The following is a 27,303-nucleotide window of genomic DNA, read 5'->3' as shown; positions in this document are numbered from 1 at the left end:
TAATTATTAGACAGCCAGTTCTGACTGGAAAGGTAACTTTTACTGGTATTGACAATAACAGCCTAAAGGACTAAATAAATCCCTAAAGAGCTAAAGAACTCCCTATCTTTTCCAAAGGTTCGGTATATAGGTTAAAGATACCTTTTAGTTTAAAAACTATTTCATTATGCATCAATATCTGTCAGACAGTACATGCCCAATGCATGACATGCACATTAAACCTGCTCTGAAAAGCAGCAGCCTTACCACTTTAGGAAACAGAGACTTTTATACATAACAAGGGCTGTTTGTAAAACATGCATGCCCCCCATATGGGCTCTCCGTTGTAGTAACAGCCATTGTGTGAATACGTTTTTTGTCACTGTGACCTTGACCTTTGACCTAGTGACCTGAAAATCAATAGGGGTCATCTGCGAGTCATGATCAATGTACCTATGAAGTTTCATGATCCTAGGCATAAGCGTTCTTGAGTTATCATCCGGAAACCATTTTACTATTTCGGGTCACCGTGACCTTGACCTTTGACCTAGTGACCTGAAAATCAAAAGGGGTCATCTACGAGTCATGATCAATCTAATTATCAAGTTTCATAATGCTAGGTCAAGTGTTTTTGAGTTATCATCCAGTAACCATTTTACTATTTCGGGTCACTGTGACCTTGACATTTGACCTAGTGACTTGAAAATCAATAGGGGTCATCTGCGAGTCATGATCAATCTACCTATCAAGTTTCATGATCATAGGCCTAATTGTTCTTGAGTTATCATTCGGAAACCATTTTACTATTTCGGGTCACCATGACCTTGACCTTTGACCTAGTGACCTCAAAATCAATAGGGGTCATCTGCGAGTCATGATCAATGTACCTATGAAGTTTCATGATCCTAGGCCCAAGCGTTATCATCCGGAAACCACCTGGTGGACGGACCACCGACCGACATGTGCAAAGCAATATACCCCCTCTTCTTCGAAGGGGGGCATAATTACCGTTAGATAATTATGAGTCAGACTAGAAATGTATGTAATGTTCGTCGTATACCTTATGTATATTATACAATTCAGAGTCAAGTTACGATTACAATCCTCTTACAACTTAACAATTACTTTTGTATGTTATATAATTAAGCGTCGGACCATGAATACAATCCTTGTACATGTTTACTTTGGCAAACATTTTTTTATATTATTCAAATAGGTGTAAGACTATGAATACAATCCTTGTATTCCTTATCACACAATTTTGTACATTATATAAGAAAGAGCCAGACTACAAATACAATCCAAGTATCCCTTATCACACAATTTTGTATAATCCTTGTATACCTTATCACACAATTGTGTACAATCCTTGTATCCCTTATCACACAATTTTGTACAATCCTTGTATACCTTATCACACAATTTTGTACAATCCTTGTATCCCTTATCACACAATTTTGTACAATCCTTGTATACCTTATCACACAATTTTGTACAATCCTTGTATCCCTTATCACACAATTTTGTACAATCCTTGTATCACCCCTTATCACACAATTTTGTACAATCCTTGAATCCCTTATCACACAATTTTGTACAATCCTTGTATCACCCCTTATCACACAATTTTGTACAATCCTTGTGTCACCTATTACACAATTTTGTACATTTTATAAGAAAGAGTCAGACTACAAACACAATGATCGTATCCCTAATCACACAATTGTATGCTTTATATAATGAACAATCAGACTACGAATCAATCCTCATATACCTTATCAAACATTTTGAAGATCTCCGAGCGTGGCTGATGAATGGTGAGCAGGACTATCTTGCCGCTCTGATGCGCAAGGTTCTGCAAGCAAGCAATCAGGGAGCTTGCAGTAAAGCTGTCCAGACCGCTCGTGGGCTCGTCAAGGAGAAGGATCTCTGCAAACCAAAATCAAGGTGCACTCTGAGAAAAGGGGGTTTAATGCATTAGCACAGGCTAATCAGGGACAACACTTTCCGCTTCTATTGTATATTTCATTGAAAGGAAGACTCTTCTTGATGAAAATTCAGTTTAAAAGGAAAGAGTCGTCCCTGAGTAGCCTGTGCGGACTGCACAGGCTAATCTGGGACAACACTTTATGCACATCCATTAAACCCCCTTTTTCACAAAGCGATATTTTAGCAATCCACCCTGGCACATGTCTGTGTGAGTACAAAAGGGAATAAAACTACATTAATATGTAGCTCAATGAAAGTTATATTTGAAATGCCAAATATGGCATATTTTTACTATATATCAAATGAGTAAATGTGAACATATATTGCAAGCCAATGCAAATTTCAACAGGACTTTAAATGTTAAATGTATTAGAGATTGTCAAGTACATGCCCTCCTTCAAGATCATTTAATGGTTACCAATTAACTGATTATAATCATATCCAAATATAGCCAAGCCATTGTTGTGGCAACATCTTGCACCTTACATAGTCTGATTGGATCTCAACTTACACAGAAATAAATTGGCAAACATTATGTGATTTGTATAAACATGGGCTACTTTGGCTGTTCATTTCTTTTTTATAATTTATATGCCAATCTTAAATTACATTGTTCAACATAGTTCTACATATTGCACAATCAATTATGTTCTCTGATACATTAACTCATGATCCTCGCTATTAAAATATTCTCTTGACACACTGTTATTCTACTCGCTCATTTTTTTTTTTCATCTTCTCACTATTTTTCTAATACAAATTGTATGTTATTCCCAAAATAAAGGGGGATTACCAAAAATATTACCAATAATTACCAAAAATATAGACTAAAAAATTAAAATGTAAAACTTGAGAAAACGTATGAGCGTTTTCATTGTCTGAATGACATAGAACATGAAAATATATCAATAGGTACTAGTTCTACCTACAATGGCTGCCATATCAAACTGCTTATTTAAAAAATGATAACAGTGACATATCTTTTTATTAAAAAGCTCAAATAAGGCTTTACCATTATCACCACTTTGTTCAACAAAAGCTCCTACTCACTAGGGTTTTGAAGGAGCTGTATCGCTATGGTAACACGGCGCTTCTCACCACCGGAAATTCCCCTGACGATGCCGCCCCCTATCCTGGACTCTGCCACGTGACGCAGCCCCATATCTATAATCACCTTGCTCACCTGCCAAGCGCAAATAGCATATGGTGTATGAAGAGGTCAAGAAAACAAACATAGGCCAAGTATCACAAACGTTCTCAGGTTTTAAGCTCAACTCAAAATATGAGATTTTAGTTACCACTTACTTGAGAATTAAGATTGATGGGGAACTCAAGAAAGAACTTAAAACTCAGCTGGCATGTAAGTCATTCAGTTGAAACTCAAAGTTGAGTCAAAATATTGACATAAGTAAGTTCGTATTACTAGGCCATGGTGGTGTTTCAAATAGCATGTGGTGCTAGGAAAAGTCTAGGATCTGGCACAGAGTGCAGTTTCCAGTGACCATGAGAAACAGCTGTGTAAGTTCTCTGATATTTTCTTACAACTCCGAGGCTCAACATTAACCTAAAAACCAACTTGCCCTGCCGGGTAAGTACTTAGAAAATCTACTTGCCCTGAACGTAAAGTCACTTGCCCAAACATAAAATATCACATTAACTGTAAACCTAATATTTTTTTTAAAAGATCAAAATGATACACCACAAAACTTTTTTATTTTTGCACATTTAACAAAATGATTACAGCAATTAAAGTCTAATCAAAGTCTAAATTTAATGCTCTTTTTTTGCACTTGCCAGGGTGGACAACTAGATTATACAAGAGCACTGCCTTGTGGGTGCAGACCGCTCATCTATTTTTCTTTTCAAAGGTGAAGGGACCTATCTTAATACTTCAATACTTCAATCACAAACGAGGGAGGGGTGGGGTGGAGAGGGGTGTATAGTGCGGAGGGGGTGGTCATTTATTACATTATCTTCCAAAAATAAGAAATAAAAATGCAAAAAAAAATAAAAAAATTGGGGGGGGGGATTCTTGGGGGGGATTCTTGGGTGGGATAGTATGACGGTCTTTGAAAAATGAAATTATAAAAATAAATATTTTTGTTTTATAAACATGTTTTAAAAAATATATTTAAAAAATTGGGGGGGGGGTCGGGGGGTATAGTGTGAGGGTGTGGTCAATTATAAGATGATCTTTCAAAAATAAAAAATAATAAAAAATAAAAACAACTTTTTTGGGGGGGGGGGGGGGAAGCATGGGGGATGGTTTTAGTGGAGTCTATTGTAGTATGTCAGGTAAGAGTTGTTTTGTCAAAGTATCAATCAAATCTGATCAAAAATAACGAAGAAATCGCAATTTTAGCAAAATTTAATTATTTGACCTTGAGAGTCAAGGTCATTCAAAGGTCAAGGTAAAATTCAACTTGCCAGGTACAGTACCCTCATGATAGTATGAAAGTATTTGAAGTTTGAAAGCTATAGCCTTGATACTTTAGAAGTAAAGTGGATGTAAACACAACATTTAACCATATATTCAAAGTTACTAAGTCAAAAAGGGCCATAATTGCATCAAAATGACAACCAGAGTTATGCAACTTGTCCTGTACAGTTCCCTTATGATAGTTTTCGAGTGTTCCAAGTCTGAAAGCAAAAGCTATGATACTTTAGGAGTAAAGTGGACCAAAACACAAAACTTTGCCTGCCCAGTCCCCTCATGATAGTCAGTAAGTGTACCAAGTTTGAATGCAATAGCTTTGATACTTTATGAGAAAAGTGGACCTAAACACAAAACTTAACCGGACACTGACGCTGACGCCGACGCTGACGCCGACGTAGACGCCGACGCTAAGGTGATGACAATAGCTCATAATTTTTTTTCAAAAAATACATGAGCTAAAAATAACTTGCCCAGACCCAACTTTTACTTGCCAGGGGCAATAGGACAACTGTTAATGTTGAGCCCTGAACTCTAAGAATGTTTTCTCAGGTTCTGTTGCTTATGATTGGTTATCTGAGGTATTATTGGCTATAAAATGACTAGGGGTCAAACGGCTCACGGTCACACCCTCATTGTTCAATTTCTACACATCAGTTATCAAAATTGTTGTTCAGTGGATGCTAAAGAACATTTAAAATAAATAAACATGTATTATTATTTCTGAATTCAAAGAGTCGGCTGACTCATATTTTTAGTGGATTACTAATTACATGAATACAGAAAAGTACACAATAAAGTACTAGTACCACACATTTATCCTATTACCAGATGAAAATCAATAGTATAACAATGATCGTATAAACTTTACCTTTATACTATCACTATTTTTAGACCATGGTTTTCCAATCTCTATCTTAAGAACACTATATGTTTCAATGTGACGTCATAGCAAATGATGACGTTGAAGTAAACAAACACTTCGGAGTCGACTTGGAAAACCAGCGCTGTTTCTTTGAATTTTAAAGTATTTTTACTCTTTTTGAACGATAAACGACCACAAAATAATAGGATAAATAGAATATTATGTGAGTTTTGGATAAAGATCAAGTTTATCATGCTCGGCCCGAACCATGTTAGCGCTCGGCAAGCCTTGCGCTACATCGGTTCTAAGCCTCGCATGATAAACTTGATCTTTATCCAAAACTCACATAATATTCTCTATTTAAATTGTACTATATGACCACTAAATATTTGCTATCATTCAGTCATTAAATCATGAAATCTCATTAATAAAGCCATAGTGAACCCTTTCCCTCTCAGAAGCAAAGTTAAAATTGACATGTGAAAACAGCATAAAACCAGAACAGCCTGTGAGTAACTCGCAGTCTGTTCAGGTTTTATGCGGTTTGCTGATTACACTATGAAAGGGTTGGAGATGAAGCCTTAAAAACTTGAATCTAGTAAGAAAAGTATTTAATTAATTTAACTTCCTAAGGAACTACAAGTGCATCAAAATACGTATCTAAGTAGTAAAGGGTTAAATGAATGGGAATAATGGTCTTTAAGAAAGCAAATCATACCAAGCCATGAAAGTCCAAATGCTCAAACAAAATTAACTTGAAAAGATTAGTAAGTTTGACTAAAAGCGAAGATAAGGCACAATAAAAACATCCTATATGTTAGTAGTTTCATTTATGTGTATTACATACAGTTACATAAAATATCATTATGAAGGATAACAGTACATATATAACTCACTATGTAATATTATAATTGAATGAATCAATGAACGTTTGCCATTGTTGAAACTCGAAATACTTCAACAAAATCCTCAATATTTCTACAGCTGATTGGAAAAATAAATTCAAAAGTGGCGACATTTAAAATTGATTCTCGCACATTTGTCTAGATGGATTTGAATTTAAGTTTAAGCATGCAACCAAAATGTTGAAAACTGCAAATCTGTATAATTTGACAAAATATTTCTAATGTTGTTGTTTTTAATCTATGCCTTATGCCCAAGTGTACATCAATACAGTAAATTTATACGTTTCATCAAATCAACTAAAATATCACATGTATGAGTTAAATGTTTGATGAAGATAGGTTACAATAAATAAAACACTCTAAGTTAGATAAAACAGTCAGGCAAACAAAATAAAGACCAAGGGTTGAATGAGAAAATCATGGCGGCGTTCTCATATTTATATATTTAATTATTTGGGTAGTTTAATATATCAGAATTTGACATTTTTTATATTACAGCTTAGAAAACATTCAAGGACACTTGTATATTCTTTTTATGTTTGGTCTTTATTTGAGTAGCTGCATGTAAGTATGTGAAGTTGAAATACCGCATAATCATTTTTATCCATGCGTTCCTGAAAAATACTTATAAAAAGAACAATATATTATTTAAATAATGTTTTATCATATAATAAATTCTAGGACTGGCTTGACATTTGTATGTTAATGCCAGTAAATAATGTTTAAAACCTTTGGGCAGACACTAACAGGGCTCGACATTAACTTTTGAAGCCACTTGTCCAGTCGGACAAGTAGACCATAATTTCACTTGTCCTGACCAAAAAGCAACTTGTCCTGACCATTATATCTTTATTCTGCTCAGTACTTTGCAAAATAATGAAATAATACAAAATGCTCAAATCATAAAGACTTGAATCGTTCAAATTACATTTAAACATAATTGTAGGCAATTTAAATACAAAAAGAACTGACTAGACTAACAGGAAAACTCAAGATTATTGATTTTTAAACATTATACAAAGCCATAATAGCCGACAAAAACTTGTGTGTTGCCAACATCAAACAGAAAATGTTAAAAGTGATGTATATGTACAGTACTTAACTGATGTTTAAAAAAAAATCATTCTATACATAGGGAGGACGTCACTACGTTAATTGTCTGTAAGACCGGTGTGTACCGGTGTCGTAAAATGCATATTCTTTACAAGGGAGAATATTCTTGTTATCTTGGCAAAGAAAAAAATGTTAAGGGTTGCTTCCCTTGTGAACAGTACAGTGTAGTACATGTATCACATGGATAGGAATATCTCGGGCTTCAACGATTAAACGTATACAAAATATACTCGGAAAAGTTTAGTGATATCTCCACAGAAATAATGGCTTTAAAGACTTTTTTTCTAAGTTATACAATTATAATGACCACTTGTCCTGTCGGACCAGCAAATTTCTTTATTTACTTGTCCGGACTAACAATTTGGTTGTCCCGGACAGTCGGACTACCTTTAATGTCGAGCCCTGCACTAAAGATATTATTTGAATTGTCAAAAGTTACACATATCACAACAAATATTTTAGTTGCGTTAAGTAAGAGTGCACATTTAAAGGCTATTTTTCCACAAACCAGAAGCATGTGCTGTCTGCTTAGATCATTAAGATGCACATGGTTAAATGTATCAAGCAGAAATGCTATTTAAGAAGCTGATATGCTTCACTGTGCAAGGTCCATTTCGGAAATGTCGCAAAATAATGAAACTTGCAAATGACAAATGTAGGTTGGGAAATAATTATTCCTCAAATACAGACAGCATAAAAATATAAGCAAAACAAGACTATTATCAAGCAATATGGTCCCCTACCGGCTCCATCATTGTCAGAAATTCCACCATTTTCAGAATTTTTTAATTTTTTTGGTTGCCATAGCAACCACAATTTTTGACGTAGTAACAAAATGAAATAATAAGCATAATGTCCATATTGCCATCAATCCATGTTGCAAGTTTCATGAAAAAATATGAAGAACTTTTTAAGTTATCGCAGGATCCAGAAAAATGTGACGGACAGACAGACAGACTGACTGACTGACACACAGAGCGCAAACCATAAGTCCCCTCTGGTTTCTGCGGTAGGGGACAAAAAACACCTGTTTTGAAGGGAATATTCCAACAGGAGAGAAATTTATCATTAAGAATAATTATGCTGCACAATGGTGATAATTTTAGAAGCACACATACTTCCTATTTTAAGGGCTGAACTATTGACATGAAAAAGACATGGTAAAAGATTTTCATAAAATTAAATGTTTTTACAAACATGATCATACTATTCGAAAAAGTTTATAATAACTATAAGGCAACAAAAAACAAGAGGACCAAAGGCTTCAAGACAAAAACTTGTGTCTCAGAGAGACTTCATTGTTCTCAGCAGGTAATGTTATAGTATAGACATATAAAACAAACTTACCCGACCCCCATGTCAGCCATGTTTTTCAACAAACCATAACCATGTATGAACTCTGGACCGTAATAATTAAAACAAACCTTCTTAGCAAGTTGTGTGATGATTGGGCAAAAATCTAAATTCTAAAGTGAACGCAAGGTTTAACTATAACCATAAAAGGAAAACTGTGCTGCCCCATAGTTGTCATTTTTCTAAATGGACTGAAACCAGTTTAGAATTTGGCTGAGACATCATAAGAAAAACAAGAGCTTGTCATAGTAGTGCCAAATCCCGGCCAAAATGTGTTTGCTTGTATGACAACATTTGTTTTAGAGAGTAGAATAATATTTGTAAAAACAAATAAAGGGAGATAATTCATTATGCTCTGGACAAAAATTTACTATAAAATTAAATAAAGGGATATAATTCAAACACTAAGGTAGATAGAGTTATGGCTCTTAGTCACTGCACTTCTCCTACTTGCCATCTGTTTAAGTTTGAAGTTTCAAGTAAATCCCTTCAGTAGATTTAGAGTTATGCTCCGGACAAAAATTTACTTTAAAATTATATGAAAGGGGAGTTATGGTTTTTGGTCACTGCACTTCTCCTAGTTGCCATATGTTAATATTTCAAGTATCAAGTAAATCCCTTTATTAGATTTAGAGTTATGCTCCAGACAAAATTAACTTTAAATTTATATAAAAGGGGGATAATTCAAAAACTAAGGTAGATAAAGTTATGGTTCTTAGTCACTGCACTTTTCCTACTTGCCATCTGTTTATATTTCAAGTTTCAAGTAAATCCGTTCTGTAGATTTAGAGTTATGCTCCGGACAAAAATTTACTTTAAAATTATATAATAGGGGAGATAATTCAAAAACTAAGGTAGATAGAGTTATGGTTCTTGGTCACTGCACTTCTCCTAGTTGCCATCTGTTTATATTTCAAGTTTCAAGTAAATCCCTTCAGTAGATTTAGAATTATGCTCTGGACAAAAATTTACTAAAAAATTATATAAAAGGGGAGATAATTCGAAAACTGAGGTAGATAGAGTTGTGGTTCTTGGTCACTGCACTTCTCCTAGTTGCCATCTGTTTATATTTCAAGTTTCAAGTAAATCCCTTCAGTAGATTTAGAGTTATGCTCCGGACGAAAAAATACTTTAAAATCATAAAAAAGGGGAGATAATTAAAAAACTAAGGTAGATAGAGTTGTGGTTCTTGGTCACTGCACTTCTCCTAGTTGCCATCTGTTTATATTTCAAATTTCAAGTAAATCCCTTTAGTATATTTAGAGTTATGCTCCGGACAAAAATTTACTTTAAAGTTATATAAAAGGGGAGATAATTAAAAAAACTAAGGTAGATAGAGTTATGGTTCTTGGTCACTGCACTTCTCTTAGTTGTCATCTGTTTATATTCTAAGTTTAAAGTAACTCCATTGAATAGATTTGGAGTTATGCTCCGGACAAAGTTTCAGCCGGACGGACAGACGGACGGACAGACAGACGGACAGGACCAATTTCTATATCCCCTCAGAATTTTTTTTCGGCAGGGATAAAAAGTTTTATTGTAGTTTTAGGATTATTGGACCAACAACAGTACTTCAAGAGTATATACAATCTTTTTCTTACCTTTGACATAGTGACCTAGTGTTTTACCTCAAGTGACACAGTTTGAACTCAGCCAAGACAAATGGTCAGATAAAGTTTCATAAAGATTGGACTATAATGTTGAACCTAGAGTATTTGAGATAAATATTGATAAGGAGTGACTGGACAACATAGACACTTTGAATGCATATACATCTTGAACAATGAACAACTTAACTACAACAAAAGTAGTTTCCATGCAACCATGCAAGGTAAACCTCAAAACAGGGACTAATTAATGTAGGCACCTTCTAAAATAATAACATTTTCTTTCCATAGGTAACCATGGCCACCAAGAGACTCACATACCTTCTCCTCGATGTCAAAGTCCGATGCCCAGCCAGGAAGTCGAAGCTGCGCGCTGTACCGAAGCGTCTCACGCACTGTAAGGCTGGGCAGCAGGCGATCTGCCTGTAAACAAATGGCGTAATGATAAGGGGTACGCAGTGCACAAAAATGTCCCATGTTCGAGTCGTACTCGAGAATGGCTCTAAATTTAAAAAATATTTATAATAATAGCGGTCCAGAAATCATATCATTGCTTGAGTCGTACTCAAGAATGGCTCTAAAATTAAAAAAATATTTATAATAATAGCTGTCCAGAAATCGTATTATTTCTTATAATATCCCATAACTGATAATTTTGAAATAAAAACCAGGCCCAACAACAGACGTCAGCTCATCATTCCAAGTAAGAAACTGCTCTTGTGCTTATGTTCATAAAAAGGATCTTAGTAATGTTTATTACAAAGAAAATATATCTTTCTTTAAACAAAAAATACAACAAAAGCCGAAAGCGTCGTCCCCGATTAACCCGTGTGTACCACACAGGCTAATCTAGGATGATACTTTACGCACATGCATTAAAACCCCTTTTCAAAGAGTAAGTCTCATTCATAATGTTCCAAGGCATTTACCTGCATGACGTAGCTCATGTATGTCTGGGCGATGTCCGGCGTACACTCCATGTTGTTGTAGTAGACCTTGCCAGACACCACCCCGTCCGCACGCTGGGCGATGCAGTCTAGCAGCGAGGTCTTACCCGACCCTAGAGGTAATAAGGTTATACATGTAACAAGTGAAGGAATTAACCCTTTACCACTTAGATACATATTTTTACGCATTTGAAGTCCCATGGAAAGTTAACATTTATAATTAAAGACCTTTCTAACTAGATACTTTCTTACTTTGTTGCACATAGCCATTATCACTTTACTTCTAAGTGGGAAAGGGTTAAATCAGTGCTTAGCAGGTAAATTATCTCGGATCTTGGCTTGGACTGTACATGCTTGTCAGGGATGACACTTTTACACGTTTTGTTACAAGAAGTCAATGTTAAGCATTTATTCATTGTAAACAGAATCCTATTGTATATATAAGCCATTCTGGATCTGCATCAGCGGATACTTTCAAATGTTCATTAGGCCCCATGGTTTACCTAAGGTACATTCTGCCAATCAGCATTGTTGTGGGCAAGAAACGATTGTATTTAATAAATAATCTCTGATTTTCCATTGCATATTGTTAAGCAGACCACCAAACAAATTAAAACAACAAGGGCATTATACAAAATTTAATAATCATTGATAAGAATGTCAAATAGCTGTTTAAACAACTATACTGGGAATATTAGATCGATTTTACCATGGTTTTACTAATAGTTTTGCACCTGAAAATTAAAACAAAGTTCATAAGTAGTTTAACAAGCCTTAAATTTTTCCTTACAAATATGAGGAAAAGCCATTATTACTTTAGAATCAAATATAATTTGAGACAGTCTCTGGGAAAACCGGGCTAAATGCATATGCATGAAATATGGTCCAAAATGAGTCTGTCCAGTCAGAACAGTAAATAATGTTAGACAAAACTTTAGTGTAAGAATGCATACAGAAAATCGTGTTTTAATAGTGACTCACCTGAACCCCCCAGGACCGCCGTGATCTGTCCGCTCTTTAGATGCATGCAGGCATCTCTGAGGACGAGCTTATGACGTATTCGTCGCAGACACGCTCCCTTCCACCACGGTCCCACTCGCTCCTTGACAACATAGGAGACGTTCAGGATGCTCAACATCGTCGTTGTTGGCTCATCATCGTCGTCCCAGTTACCGAACATGCAGCGCCCGAGGATGTAGTTGACCGGGATGTCTAGAGCACTGGTCGTGGTTTCCATGGTTACCAGTTCGGCAATCTAGTGCCGTTTTCAAAATACAGAAAGATTTCTGTTTGATGCCTTGATCTTTTTATCTTTCCTTCTTAAAGTCCTTCAGCGTCTCCTGCTACATTATGTGAGAATTCTAGAAGAAATGAAAATAATGCCCGTTTTTGCAATATTCAAATAACAGTGAACACTGCCTCCTAACATAGTGACATCTTATTTTGGTTTTGACATCATTTGGTTAACGAGCACGCCATTGTGACTGTTTATCTGGAGTTTTTTACAAGGTAAAAAAACAACAACTAAACAGTGATTGTTGCTAGTTTATACTCCTTTTTTGAGATCCTAACGTTTAATACAGTCCAGTCACAATCAGGGTTCATGTAGTAATTTTACAATACTACATTATTCTAATTCGGAAGATAAAATGCAAGCCAATAATTATTGCAAAATTAGTTGCTGGATAGTTGTCAAGTGGATTATCTTTTGTCAGTAGATACAAACAATAACCACATACTATGTGACAAAGTGCATTCATAAAACTTAATTCAGAACCATGGATTTCCAGAACCATACACAGACCAAGCAGCCCAAATTGACATGAAGAAATATTATGCCAGGAACTAAATAATACGTGTGCACATTGTGCACAGTATATACATGTATGCATGCTATGTGAACAAGACAGCACCAACGAAAAAAGAAGTGATAATGTTATTAAACCTAAAGTGAACCTCTAATCCTGTACAGCCACTAAGCTATGGGATGAACAGAACAGACAGCTTATTAAGACTTATTCATAAGAACATTTTATTTAATGCAAATAATAAAATTAAGTAATGTCATGTGCTAGTATAATATAAAAAGTAACCAAATCAAAAACACATGCAGAGTGGCTAGACATTGTTTAGCGTCAATGTAAAAGAAACATGTTCTACCTACAGTACATATCTAACGTTAAAAGCATTTAAAATGATCTGACCAAAATTCTACAACGATATCCCGTGTTAAGAAATAACAAAACTCTAACAAAAAGCGTGTAAAAAGTGTAAGGAATATGTGCCTAAATTTTAAAGATATTTCTTAATAACATTTGGTGTTGAAAACCTTACTAACACGACTGTTCACCTATACCCGTGGAGAGGAAACAGTATGACAGTTGATAATCGTCAACTTAATTGTAATGCAATAGAAAAATTGGGTTTGGGTGTTTTCAAAGTTCTTTATACAAAAGTAAAAAAAATTGATTACAAGAAGTTGTTTTTTATGAAGCTAGAACAAGCAAATAGGGTTTAAGTTGCAAAAGTATGTAATAAATTGCCTTTTCATTTAGTCAAATACATGTACTATATATTTTGATAATAATATGTACAATACTTGCCATGTCACCTTTATGGCTTAGTTCTTCTTTAATGCTTTGAGCTTTTATGAGTAGATACGTAAAGCTCAAAGTTCTTCCTGATAAAACCTTATTCTCTGTGAACAATTAATTCTCAAGTTTGTCTAGAAAATTGAATTCAATCCTAAAAAATAATAACAAACAAAACCTATTACCATCATCATAAACTGCGTGTTGTTTGTGGATAAATGCTCAAAACGAACAGCTGATACAAACCATAATCAAACGGCAAGCCGAAGTTTTGAAGGATTCAATTGATCTTATGTAGGTCCCGGAATAGTCAGTGTAGCATGATTGGTTGATAAGACACGAGAGCTATCTTGCATATTTTCTAATTAGGAATACCTGGCGCTTTCAATTGCTAAAACGTAGCACATTTTCGTGAACGGTTGACATGTTAAAAACTTGGCTAAATATCATTATTCAGCGAGCACACCGTATCAAGTAAACTAAGTTGTCTTTATTTGCGCATTAGGGACATATTTTATTCATACATGCCATAATTTTTCAGACCAATGCCGGGACATTGAGTTAAATTGTCCGGGACTTTTTCCGATTTTCCGGGACATGTATAAAATGTAGCGATATTTATAGACATATGCATTTTTGGTAGGTTTTTTTTTTTGGCATCGTTAATTGCAAAAGTTTGAAAGCCTATCCGAAATACACTTGATCTATTAACGTCAAATTAAACATTACTACTTCCGTTACTAGATACAAGCCACGTGTTTTCAGTGTAAGCGTTCTAAACATAGATGGTGACGTCACTGCCTTTTTGTTATTAAGACCGGTGTGTAACGTGTAGTTGTAGATACGCCTTTATTCATCTATAACATTTATATAATAAGAAATACAACAATACAGTACTGTTAGATCGTCAACTCAAATCAATTCAAAATACATACAACCAATCACAATAAAACAAATACAACAAAACAGTACCGGTAGATCGTCAACTTAAAATCCGGACAGTCACACATTAGTTACACACTTGTTTCGCTGCTACACACACTTCACTCGTGATCTTAGTGTCGAAGCACGGAAATAATGACATAGTAGATTAAAGTCAATTAACAACCACATTAAACAATGCCGCCTTTTCGGTTTTGACCACGAACGTGAGACAATCGATATGATAACAGGACCCCTGTTAATTGATGGATTTTGACATGTAGCGTAGTCTGCCTATTCGGGTAGGCATTGTCATGGAGACGCTGCAGATATACACAGATTCGAGGTGCAATTAAGCCTAAGATAAGGTACATGTATATATGGATTTTGTAAATTCCGGAATATTTGACAGATATCCGGGACAGCGGGACAAGTTCTTCTTTTCTGGGACTGTCCCGGACAATCCGGGACGTATGGCATGTATGTTTTATTATCTGTTTGTTGTTATTTATGCTAGAAAATAGTTTTATGTTGCTCATTCTACTATTAAAGTGTCGCCTGGATTCCAGGCACTGGCAGCAGACTTTTAAGGAAAAATGATGTTACCAGTTAAATTATTGCAACTACTATATGGCTTAAAATCAAGAAGTATCGCCTAACCATATTTGTATGATGCAAAGTAATACTTTTCTGATCTACATTTCATAAACTTTAGCTGTAGTGAAGTACTATTTACCTTAGTACGAAGCCATTAGTAATTGGTGCTTGGCTGTTATTTTTATGAAAAAGTAGCAATAAAAAGCCTTACTAAATACTTCGCCTAGTTGTTCTTGAATGTTTTAAGCTTTCATGAGAACATTATGTACTGTACAGCTGAAACCGACTCGGGAATCAATATCTGGGAGTTGGAATTTTGCAACTTCCCCTTTCGTAGTGTAAGTAAACATTAATAATTCTTAACAAATTTGCAACAAAGGGAGGTAACAATATACAATCCCTCTTTATATGAATACATACAAATTTTGGAAGTGAACTAATACAAAAACACGCATGTGTTATAATAATAATATGTCAATAATAATAACACATTCTATAGTTAAATGTGTATTCTTGGACATAACAACGATAACTGCATTTAAATCGACATTTTTTTCAAAATATTGGCTAGACTTAGCTCCCTGTAGCAAAGACCTATAAAATGTATATTCTATAGGAGTGCGTTTCAATAAGATGCGTACGCAAATAGTTTCCGTTAATATTTGCGTACGCAAATGTTATTCTCAAAAACGCGTTTCTCTAAACAGCGTAAATTAACGCTGTGCGTAAATTCTGGCGTACATTTACGTCACATATGTACTTCGCGTAAATCAGAAAAATTGGCGTAAATTTGGAAGTGTCATGGCTGCCGTTGATGAAGCGTTCGCAGTACGCGAGATTCGTCCTCGAATATTCCGAGCACGAATCGACACCTTAAGCTATCTGAGCGAAAAGCAAATCGTTGAGAGGTATCGTCTGTCGACGGAGGGTATTATTTACCTCGAGGAGTTAATTCGTGCCGATTGCGAGCCTATGAGCAAAGACCTATCTATAGTATAGGTCTTTGCTATGAGTGACAGAAGTCACTCACTGAACGTCAGAACAAAGGTCGGTGTACGTTATTTGTTTGTCTTTTCGAACATGAATACCATACTGTATTCTATATTATAATCCTTATTTGTGCAATTTAGTACCACATAACCGACACCTGTTTTCGTTGTTATTTCCCTTGAATACACGGACGCCATATTGTTGTGAACGAAAAGCTGATGTGGTATCTCCACAATTTAGTTTGGAATTTTTTTCTTGTTTGTTTCTCTATCGAAAAATAAGAGTCTTAACATTATATACCGTAGAACATGCACGAAATGCATTGATTCATCTGCTTCTTATGGTACGAGTTTATAGACCTTCAGTTGAATTTTTTTTTTTTAAGAGTAACTGATTTTGACAGTGACATTTTTTGTGTGTGTTATTTATTAATATTATTTACAAACAAACTTGTGTTTGTGTAGTCCCATTTTATAGTTATTTCTGAACAAACGTGGATAAACTATTGTTCAGGAAATTTAATAAAGGTTATATATCACATAAGTAATTTTGAGAGACAAATTTTATTAATATTTTTTATTGGATTGCATGGGTCTCTTTTTCAGCTCCTAGTAACACTATGTTACCTTGCAAAAGGATATTTTTTTAGCGAGGTTGGAGATCTCCATGGAGTCAGCAGGAGCTCAGTGTGCCGGTGTATTCAACAGGTATGTCTTAACCCTTTGCATGCTGGGAAATTTGTCGTCTGCTAAATTTCTAAAATAAGCATTTTCTTCGATTTTTTTCAAAGAATACTTTCTGAATAGCAAACAGTTTGGATCCTGATGAGACGCCACGTTTTGTGGCGTCTCATCTGGATCCAAACTGTTTGCAAAGGCCTTCAAATTCCGGTTCCAGCGCTCAAAGGGTTAAGAAAACTTTATTGTGAAAACATTCTCGTAAATTAATTGAACAATTTTCAATTAAAAGCTGTTTAATTCTTCTGCGGTTGAAACGCATCATTGCTAAAACGAACTTAGCTTTAGAATGCCACTAACCAGGCTGACATATTCCAACCTACAGCGATATAATGGTTAATGAACTTTTGCTAATAAAAAATGATTTTATCGGGTTTGTACCCTTAAGGCAACAAATGGTTCATGTATACTAATGCACCTCAATGTATGCACAAATTATGTCTGTTTCCAGCATCTTATTTGCATAAACTCCAAAGCTTTATTAATAAATTAGATGCCCTAACATTCATGAAGCGACTATTTATTACTGCTATTTACTATTGTGTAAACTGATATATGTTCTAATGAATTCATTGAAAAAAAGGAATTATTTGCATATATGAATAACATAAGCACATTCTTTGTGGAGGCCATCTTCTTCATCAAAAAATAAAAACCAGTAGATTGTAATATTTAAGATTATAATATGAGACATTCTATAACTTTCAGGTTATAAGTGCCATTAACCGAAACCTGAACAACATCACCTTCCCAACATCTTTGCATGACCTTGCTGCAACAAAACAGAAGTTCCATCGTGTAGCAGGAATCCCGAATGTTATAGGCGCTGTGGATGGAACACTGATCCCAATTCAAGCTCCATCTGAAAATTCTCAGACGTATGTGTGCCGAAAAGGATACCATGCTGTAAACATTCAAGCTGTTGTGGATAGCAGCCTAAGGTTTGTTTATTTTGTTGTACCCCATTGGTAGGGAGAGGGGGGCTATATGTGTTGTTTTCTAAGCATAATGCTTGTGCGTAAATTGTCATCCCTAATCACGGCCGACAATTTATGCTTTAACCCATTTATGCCCAGTGGACTCTCCCATCCTTTTAGATTGGATCAATTTATTTCCAAAATTAGGGATGTCTAGTATATTTATTTCTATATTTAGAATATTTCTTACTACAATTCCTTTAAGCAAACAGCGTAGACCCAGATGAGACGCCGCTCTCATCTGGGTCTACGCTGTTTGCAATGTCCTTTTTTCAGGACGCTAGGCATGAATGGGTTAATTGAATTTATTGTTTAAATGATGTAAGAGACATATAATCTTATCGAAAATCTAGTTTAGGCGAAAAGTGTCGTCCCTGATTAGCCTGTGGGGACTGCACAGGCTTATCTGGGCTGACACTTCACGCACTTGCATTATGCCCAGTTTTCTCAGAATGCCACAAATATGGCAGTCACTCTGTCATGGGAAAGAGTAACATCAATATCTCCATGGTGGAGGTCACACTTTGTACTAATTCCTTAGAAATGCCATTAATTAGCTTCTCTTTTTTTGTGAAGACAACATGTAAAATATTCTGTTTCAATGTGTCATGTGGAGGTATTCATCACGTCTATGAAAAAGCTTAAGTTTTGTTTTGTTCCCTTAGAACCAGTTTCAATAACGACATAGATGTTTGTATTTAAATAAAATTACATTACTAATTGTATAAACCTTTTTCATATAGTTATAATAATTATGTCTTTCTTTTTTTTTTAAATAATCAACAATAAAGTACATCATTAACTTAAGGGGCATATTGACAGTATTAACCTATATAAATGCTAACATTAAGTATAGCACACAGTCCAATTTTTACTAATATAAGAAAATGAGGAACACTACTTTATTGATGAAATAATTATTACAACAACTTAAAACGCCTAAAAATATTACTCCCAACACGATTTGAACTCTAGCTCAACGTAACTTCTAATTTTCAATGAATATTTTGTACACTGAAGTATTGTTAAAAGTCCATTTTAGTCTGTTAGCATGCGGTTTGAAATGCGCTTTTAAGCATTTGATACATTGTCATAAATATGCACAGGTTTACCAATGTCAATGCAAAGTGGCCTGGTTCAACACACGATGCCACAGTATTTGACAACTCTTCACTGAAGGACCACCTTGCTACCAACAAGCCAGGATGGCAATTGGGAGATTCTGGTTATCCATTGAGAGAATACCTGATAACACCCAAGGTATTTTCATGGATTGTAGTTTTTTGTTATCTTCTTGTTGTATTAAAGGGGCATACTGACGGCTTATGCTCTACAATATAATCAACAATAAAATAACCTTTTGATCAGTAATTGAAATTAATGGAATTTTGTCAGTACAGAGCTATTTTCTCAGCAATTATTGCATGGAATGTAATTAAACTAAAATAAATGTGAATCATCATAATGCAGTGGTTCATTACATAAATTTTGTAGGGCTCGAGAGTATTTCAAGAGTACTGTCCTCTTAATTGATTGAAATTCAGTATTTTTTTCTGCCATGAGCTATTTGTAAATAACTATTGTAAGAAAGGTCATGAAATTTAAAATAAATCTTCAGTTTAGTGGCATATTATGGTGCTAAATATAGATTTTTGGTGTTCATTTCTAGAGTTATTGACCTTTAAATGACTGAAATTGAGCATTTTGTCTGTCTCGGCTGTAGTATGGAATTTAATGAAATTCAAACTAAATGTGTATTATCATCCTTAGTGTATTCAGGATGATTATGTCTTTTCGGAGTTGTACCTTTTATTGATTAAATCTAAAGAACTTTTCATTCGGCGGCGGATACCAAGTTAATGAATTTGCTTGTTTATATGGAAATAAACATTTCCATTATTATTTTTTTAATTTCAGAATAACATTCTCTAAACATTTATTTATAATTTTTTATTTGAAAAATATTTACAATAGATTATTCAGATTGTTTATGAACTACTTTGCAATTTTCAATGGTTGAAATGAATTTTCCATTTGTTTTAGAACAACCCACAAACAGCACAAGAATTGCGATTCAACGGGGCTCACAGCAGAACTCGAATTTGTGTTGAAAGAGCATTTGGACTTTTGAAGGCTAGATTTAGGTAAATTTGAGTGTTTGTTCAAATCGCATACTTAGTATATTATAAATAAGTATTCTGTTTTTCTTAAAATTGTGTAGCTTGGCAGAATTAATGTCAGTATTTTTTCATGTTGATTTATGTACATGTATCACTATTTTTTAACTCTTTTTTTTAAAGCAATTTATAATAAAACAAGTACGTGTTATGCATGCCAATAACTATTGTTATCAAATAAGAAATATTGTAAGGACTGTATTTAAATCTTTAGCTTGAGTAGCCGGTCAAAATTGCAGGATTATATTGCTTTATTTGATTACCATAGAACTATATATTTATATATTTCAATGACAAAATCTTCCAAATGTCTTAGAAGCATTGAATATTTCTGTGTATTTCCAAATTAGAACAATTCTAATTATGAGAAAACGGTCAAGTTTAAAAAACATGTTGAAAACCAGTAAATTCTTTCATTCTAATCTCTACTTGGAAGAGTAAAAAAAAACGGTTGGGTCAGTTAGAAAAAATTAGGGTCTGCCATGTTAGTGGTAATATGAAAAAACAATTTCAGGCGTCTGCATAGAAGTGGTGGTGTCCTTCCATTCCGTCCTGGCAAGTGTATGGAGGTGGTTGTGGTGTGTGCCAAACTCCACAATTTGTGCCTTGACCTCAAGATACCTTTTGACAATGAAAAAGAAGAAGTGGACATTGATGAAGATCCACAGACTCTGTATCCTGAGGGCAACAATCAGCAATGCAGGCAGAGAATAATTGCAATGTTTTAAAGGATATGTTCTTATTACCTGATTCATTGAAAATTCAAAGTCAGTCGAATGATACGCCTGCATTGTGTTCTGATTGACTAGGGCTTATCATTCGACTGGCTTTTAATTCCCACATGGAATTGTAATTATTTGGTTGATGTTGGTGATTATGTTCAGCAAGTGAAAATTTACCTGTTTCACTATTGATTAAGGAAAATTAAGTATGTACTTGTAATTATAATTGTATGCCCCCTTTTTAAAAAAGGGGGTATAATGTTTTTGGCCTGTCTGTCTGTCTGTCATTGTGTGTGACTGTCCCAAACTTTAACCTAAGTTAAAATTGTGTCATAACTTTTGCAGTATTGATCATAGCAACTTGATATTTGGCATGCATGTGTAACTCATGGAACTGCACATTTTGAGTGGTGCAAGGTTGAAATGGTTTCAAGTCATTAACTACAAGTACTGGAGTCCTGACGATTTATACTCTACTTAACACTGATTTAGCATAACAAATGACAAAAGGGCATCCACAGAAGTATGGATCTTCTTCAATTCCTCCAACTTCTGCTCTTCAACCTTTCGCATCTTCTGCATTTCCTCTATTTTCATTTGCTTTAGTTTGAGCTGCTGCTCTTGTAAGTCTATCAGCCTTTCCTGGTAAGCTGTAACATCACCTGAATAACCGATTCAAACAATAACAGCGATATAAATTTACAAGAGTCCAGTAGCCAAGGCTCCTAAAATTTGTTGGGCTAATGGGTAAAAATGTTAAGTGTATAACCCTGCATTACAGTACATGTAAGAAATATTTAGGGACTTGATAGTTATACCCTGTTATATTGAAATTTAGTAATCAGACTACATTGTATTCATGCATCTGTCTACCTTTTCTCATTCCCACTTTCTTGAATAGTACACCCATATTGCATTTTTTCGAAACTTTCCCTCAATAATTATTATAAAGTACTGTATTGTATAGTACGGTAGTGAGGAGCGAATAATCTCAAGCTTTCTGTAATTGATTGAAAGAGGTAGACGCATGTGCCTTTGTTATCAGAAATCTCATGCATAACAAATATTGTTAAATAACAATTTTTCAAATTACCTATTTTCCTTTTCTGTGGCGTCTTCTCTCTTTTGCCTGTAAAGTGATGTGAAACTTTTTTTTTAATTTTCACTGGAAGGCATATAAGCATATTGGATATTATTTATTTCAATTTTGTAAACTTATGTTGTATTACACTTACTTGGTGTGGAACTCACACTGGCAGCTTTCTGACTTTGCTGACACTGAATATCTGCAAGATTTTACAGCTTTCATGTTTAATCAAAATGAAATACTGTGAAAGAATATAATGCTATAATGTAAAGTAATGTTCTAGGTGGGAGATGAGTACACACCTTTCAAGTTGACTCAGTCACTCTTAAATTCAAAGTTTTAAGTGTATCCACCAATTTCCTGTTTAAATGTTTGTTATACTTTCTATTATACTTATGTACTAAACCATCATTCATGTAGTATTAATAAATTGGTGTTTGTCATTTCCGACCAAAAATGAAAACTGTTTTAATACTTCAGAATTTTATTGTTTAAATGACTTAACATTACTTTTTAAAGTTGATAAATCATGTTATATCCCTGTGTTTGAGTGTCACCACTGACCAGTTCGTAGATGGTCTGACCATAGGCGATATATGATTTTGTATGTCATTTTTTTTACACATTGCGCAATAGTGCTTTATGTTCGCTTTCAGTATTTTATGGTTAATTTCTTATGGCAAATTATATAGTGAGGTCAGTGGGGGCAATCAAACTTGTGATATGTAATATAGTCTTTCACTGTACTGTGATATATGCGAATAAGTCTCATAACTCTAAGATTGTGCAAAGCTGTGTTAACTGTTTGCCAGACTTTAGTGGAGACTATATAACTTCATGGTATTTGGAAGAGAGGTATGATGATGACTTATATGTTGATTTAATTCTCTAGTCTCTTATAAGTTATAACTCGATACTTCCGAGTGGCAGCATTTTATTATTGTGCTTATGTTTGATTGTATATATGATGATGAGACTGTACTAAACTAATAAACCCTTTTTATCCCCCGCCAAAGGTGGAGGGATATTGTTTTGGCGTTGTCCGTCCGTCCGGCACTTTTGTGTCCGGAGCCATATCTTGGAAGTGCTTTGGCGGATTTCATTGAAACTTGGTATGAGTATATATATGCATAAGAGGATGATGCACGCAAAATGGCATTGTAAACCATCTGTTAAAAACAGAGTTATGGCCCTTTGTATCTTGAAAAAATGCTTTTTTAGTGTCAAATATAACACTTTTGTGTCCAGAAGTATATAGGCGGGGGATATCAATTCAACGAATTTGCTTGTTAATATTTTAATATTGTCAAGTTTGATTTTTCTTATTTATATACAGCTACAATAATTACCACTGGGCTCAGGCGTGCTGTCATCAACCTTGTATTCTGGAAATAAAAATAGAAAGACATGCTTTACAGTGTCCATGTCTTTTTCGATTTTTGCGTAAGCATTAAATGATAATAATGCAATACTTTTTATTATTAGAGTTTGTATTGGACAGCAAATTAAATATACTTAAATAAATTATTGAAATTTATTTGTAGGCTGTTGTATATGCAAAACAAGACAAGATATGAAGTAACCGAATAGTGTCATCAACATATTGGTTAATTAGTTAATAAAAATTAATATTAATATATATCATATGACTTACCAATTACAGCAGACTTGGATGAGTTACCCAGACCATGCATTGATGCTATAATATAAATTTCATAAATTAAGTTTCATAAATGCAGTGCTCATGCAAATAAATCAATATATTGATCATAAACCGAACACAATTATAAATAACAACTTCCATGTATTTGTAATGCATAACATATAAATGTCACTTTTAAGCAATTATCATTAATCTTTATATATTTATACAATTGCATACAAAACAACTTTTATCTCGGCCAGTGCTTGTGGTAGTTCATGGAATTATGGAATACATGAAGAACTGGGCTTGAAGGTATCAAAACCATCTTCATGGCCATGTACCGATTCCAAAGGAAGGAGTTCCAGCATCTACAATTAAAAGGTAATTTTCTGGTTATCATACAAAGAATAATTATATTTAACACTCAGTAAAAAGAACAAAAATAAATCTGAATATATAAGCGCTTTTGAAATTACCTTTTTTTCTAGAGGACCCAATTCCTCTGAAGGGGGTCCTCCACCCGTGCCCCGCTCATACTGCACCCTGGCTCTTTCTTTTTTATGGGCCTTCACCTTCAGGTCGCTAACCTTCTTCTTAAATTCATCAACAGTTCGGCTTATTAAGCTGGTGCTGTTGACACTAAAAATGCAATTTCAGTTTAGCAAAAATTCATAACATGTTCTACTTTTACCACCAGCACCAGTTATAAGCCCTAAAAATGAAGAATACATACATCTATTCAAATTCAGATTTAATACTTTACAGTAACTTTAATTTAGCAATGACACTACATGCAAAAATTGTACGTTGTATCATTTTAATGTCAAAACAGGGGCTTCAAATAAATTGATCAATCACCAGTTACTAAATATTTTATATCTAAATTATTTTCTAAATTTTGTTTTGTTTCTTGAATGTTTGTGACGATATGATTAATCTGGGGCTTTGCATGTTAAAGTTTAAACCACTTACGCGTCCATAACGCTTTCCCATGCCTTCCGTTTGTCCATTCCAGTGAGGGAAATAGACAGACCACCCTCGAGCACGTCATATTTATTCTCGTACTCGCAAACGAGCGTCTCAAACTCGTTTTTGGACCAATTCGCTTTCTTTACCTTCGTTTTCGCGTCCATTGTTTACAGTAGATACTGTTGCAGACGATGACTTTCTCAAGCGTCCGCGCGCACATGACAGGCTAAACAACACTTACGCGCAGCGTAAATTTTGCGCACATTTTAGTGAAACGGCGTACGCAATAATTTACGTTCGGCGTAAATTCTGTGCGTAAACCTAAAGCTGCGTAAATATACGCTATGTTAGTGAAACGCAATCCTGGTCTTTGCCTGTAGTAATCTGTATTTAGTATTATGTACAATGCGTGTGAAAAAAACTGTAAAGAATATGTGTAATCGTGTAAACTGGTGCTTATTAAAATTTGGTGGTGGAGAAGCTACATTCGACTGTTTCGACATTATGAGTTTTCTTGACGGTTCACATAAACTGGCGGAGAAGACATAGTCATATCAGATATCAGAATGGTTCTCATAATATCGGCCCTTAAGATTGGTTGCTAAGCCTTTGGTTTGTTACTTTGCGAATGTGCTTGTTCTAAAAATAGTATCTTAGTGGAATAACGAAACTCCAGCTCATGTTGTTTTTAATGTAGTTTTACATTTTATTAAAAATTAAGCGGCATACAAAAAACATATAAAACAACTATTAATCCATAACTAAACTAACTTAATTGTGTGTTAATTAATTAAAAAATCATAGCACCACCCTGGAATAAACATGACCTGCTTTCCAATGAACAACGGAAATAATGACAATAGTAATAGATTACCATCATATTAATTACAAACTCTAAAAATTGGGGAAAAACCCATTGTATTTCCAGCACTTCTGTAGGGCTGAATACTGCAGTGAACCCTACAACTAACCGCTTCAACCAGTCTCCAGTCTCCAGTCTCCACCCTAACGATTTGAGACTATAAGCGGACGACGAAAGTCAGTCCATACTTAAGGCAGATGCGCAGGAGGCAGTGTGTAGTCTTAAGGCAGGATAATATCCGGGAGTGAACAACGTCGAAGTGGGAGATCATGGTGAAAAGCACGACCAATACTGTTCAGACATCACAATGAACGGAGAGAGGCTGGAAAAGGTATCCAGCTTAAAGTACTTGGGAGCAACCCTGCCCAAGGATGGTACCAGTTTCGCTGAGCTCTGAATAAGAATTGACATGGCCTGACTGGGTAGGATGTGGACAAGCAGTTAAAGCAGCTTCCAAACCAAGTTCAGGCTCTACAAGTCCATCGTAGTCTCGACCCTACTATTCGGCTGCGAGACTTGGATGCTACACGGAGCATAAGACCAGCCAGTGCGTCCGGAACATGACTGCAACACTTACTGACAGACAAGAACCCCTACTGGCGACCGTCAATCGACGAAAGCTGACTTAGTTCGGACACGTCATCAGACACAACTCTCTGTGCAAGACTATTCTTCGGGGCACGCTAGAGGGAGGTCGCCGTCGAGGCCGTCAAAAAAAGCTGATCGGACAGAGTGGACATCCCTTACCATGGATGGATTGCTCTCAGTAGCACATGACATATCTGACTTGATTAGTTTGTATGTATGGTCGTCGCTTTTTCCCCCAAAGGCCAGACCCCTCGAAGGAATGATGATAATGATGAGTCTAAGAGCCTCGCAGACCTCATCGAATTCTGTACTACTTTACATCATTACAGTCAGGAACAATTTGACCTGACCAAAGCTATATTAAAACCAATTGACATTTGTTAAGTCCAATATCGCAGGACCTCAGAACCAAATTTTAAGTCGTGAACCATTGAACTTTTCTCAAGATATGTACCGTCGGTCTTAAAGGGGCCTTTTCACGTTTTGGTAAATTGACAAAATTGAAAAAAGGTTGTTTCAGATTCGCAAATTTTCGATTTAATTCTGATATTTGTGAGGAAACAGTAACACTGAACATTTACCATGCTCTAATATAGCCATTATATGCATCTTTTGACGATTTGAAAACCTGAAAATTATAAAGCGTTGCAACGCGAAACATTTGAATAATTTTGAAAGTTCTGTTGTTGTCGCTAGATTTTGTGAAACTTCGATGATTGCTTATATATAGTATAAAATACATCTAACATTGTATGCGAAAGAATGGTCTAAGTCGCAGACTTTTTACGCCAGGACACCAGGGGTCAGTGGTTCGAGCCCTGATGAGGGTTAACAAAAAATTAATTTTATTTTTGATTTTTTTACTGGACCTTTTTAGAGCAAATATTTATATTTATCAGTAGAAAGCATTTAATGACAAACGTCAAAACATGCCAAAATCTGTGAAAAGGCCCCTTTACTTTAGTAACATACCGTTTAATCTTATGAAACGCATGTACCAACTAACGTCACTTTAGTTTGACACCGTTAGCAAAACAAAATCAAGGGACGTTCGAATTCATTAAAGTGACGTGCGCATAGTATTATATGTTTAAGTTAAAAGCCGTTTGAACTCACTTAAGGCGGGTATTTTTGGACCTCACTTAGTCAAATATCCCTTGAACCCACAGACGTCGGGTACAAGTATTTAAAAGTAACATAAATCAAAAGCCGTTTGAACTCACTTACGTCTTGTGCATGTTTTATTAC

General features: G+C 35.0%; 3 protein-coding genes across 13 annotated transcripts in view; 1 reads left to right on the top strand and 2 right to left on the bottom strand.

Moving 5' to 3' along the window:
* The window catches only part of LOC127871892 (ATP-binding cassette sub-family G member 5-like), a 48,347-nt gene that overhangs the window by 16,706 nt on the left and 4,338 nt on the right, over positions 1-27,303 (bottom strand). For 2 of the 6 annotated variants that reach the window (XM_052415163.1, XM_052415168.1), the window contains exons 1-6: positions 15,513-15,678; positions 12,174-12,553; positions 11,175-11,305; positions 10,567-10,668; positions 3,019-3,151; positions 1,754-1,908 (exon numbers count right to left, since the gene is read on the bottom strand). In XM_052415163.1, the coding sequence (XP_052271123.1) occupies positions 1,754-1,908; positions 3,019-3,151; positions 10,567-10,668; positions 11,175-11,305; positions 12,174-12,429 (777 nt within the window). In that variant the 5' untranslated portion in view covers positions 12,430-12,553; positions 15,513-15,678. Of the gene's footprint in view, positions 1-1,753; positions 1,909-3,018; positions 3,152-10,566; positions 10,669-11,174; positions 11,306-12,173; positions 12,554-15,440; positions 15,679-27,303 lie in introns of those variants that run through there. The other 4 variants (XM_052415165.1, XM_052415164.1, XM_052415166.1 and 1 more) reach the window with 3 other exon arrangements.
* On the top strand, positions 16,007-23,400 carry LOC127871893 (putative nuclease HARBI1). Of its 2 annotated transcripts, none has more exons than XM_052415169.1 (6): positions 16,007-16,348; positions 16,897-16,998; positions 17,737-17,969; positions 19,112-19,265; positions 20,049-20,149; positions 20,697-23,400. In XM_052415169.1, exons 1-6 carry the CDS (start codon positions 16,310-16,312, stop codon positions 20,908-20,910), a joined length of 843 nt encoding a protein of 280 aa, XP_052271129.1. In that variant the 5' UTR covers positions 16,007-16,309; the 3' UTR covers positions 20,911-23,400. The 2 variants fall into 2 exon arrangements, with proteins under 2 accessions (XP_052271129.1, XP_052271130.1); XM_052415170.1 differs by lacking the exon at positions 16,007-16,348 and adding an exon at positions 16,471-16,634.
* LOC127871895 (uncharacterized) lies at positions 21,382-24,970 on the bottom strand. 5 transcript variants are annotated; one of them, XM_052415175.1, is made up of 8 exons: positions 24,609-24,970; positions 24,113-24,275; positions 23,864-24,004; positions 23,646-23,690; positions 23,341-23,376; positions 22,140-22,190; positions 21,998-22,033; positions 21,382-21,566 (listed from the first exon to the last, which is right to left on the bottom strand). In XM_052415175.1, exons 4-8 carry the CDS (start codon positions 23,683-23,685, stop codon positions 21,382-21,384), a joined length of 348 nt encoding a protein of 115 aa, XP_052271135.1. In that variant the 5' UTR covers positions 23,686-23,690; positions 23,864-24,004; positions 24,113-24,275; positions 24,609-24,970. The 5 variants fall into 5 exon arrangements, with proteins under 5 accessions (XP_052271135.1, XP_052271132.1, XP_052271136.1 ...); XM_052415172.1 differs by having other exon boundaries at positions 23,874-24,004; XM_052415176.1 differs by having other exon boundaries at positions 23,978-24,004.

Source organism: Dreissena polymorpha, chromosome 3, assembly GCF_020536995.1.
Source record: "Dreissena polymorpha isolate Duluth1 chromosome 3, UMN_Dpol_1.0, whole genome shotgun sequence".
Lineage (NCBI taxonomy): Eukaryota > Metazoa > Mollusca > Bivalvia > Myida > Dreissenidae > Dreissena > Dreissena polymorpha.
The sequence above is the reverse complement of the archived record's forward strand: the minus strand, read 5'-3'. Positions and strand labels throughout refer to the sequence as shown.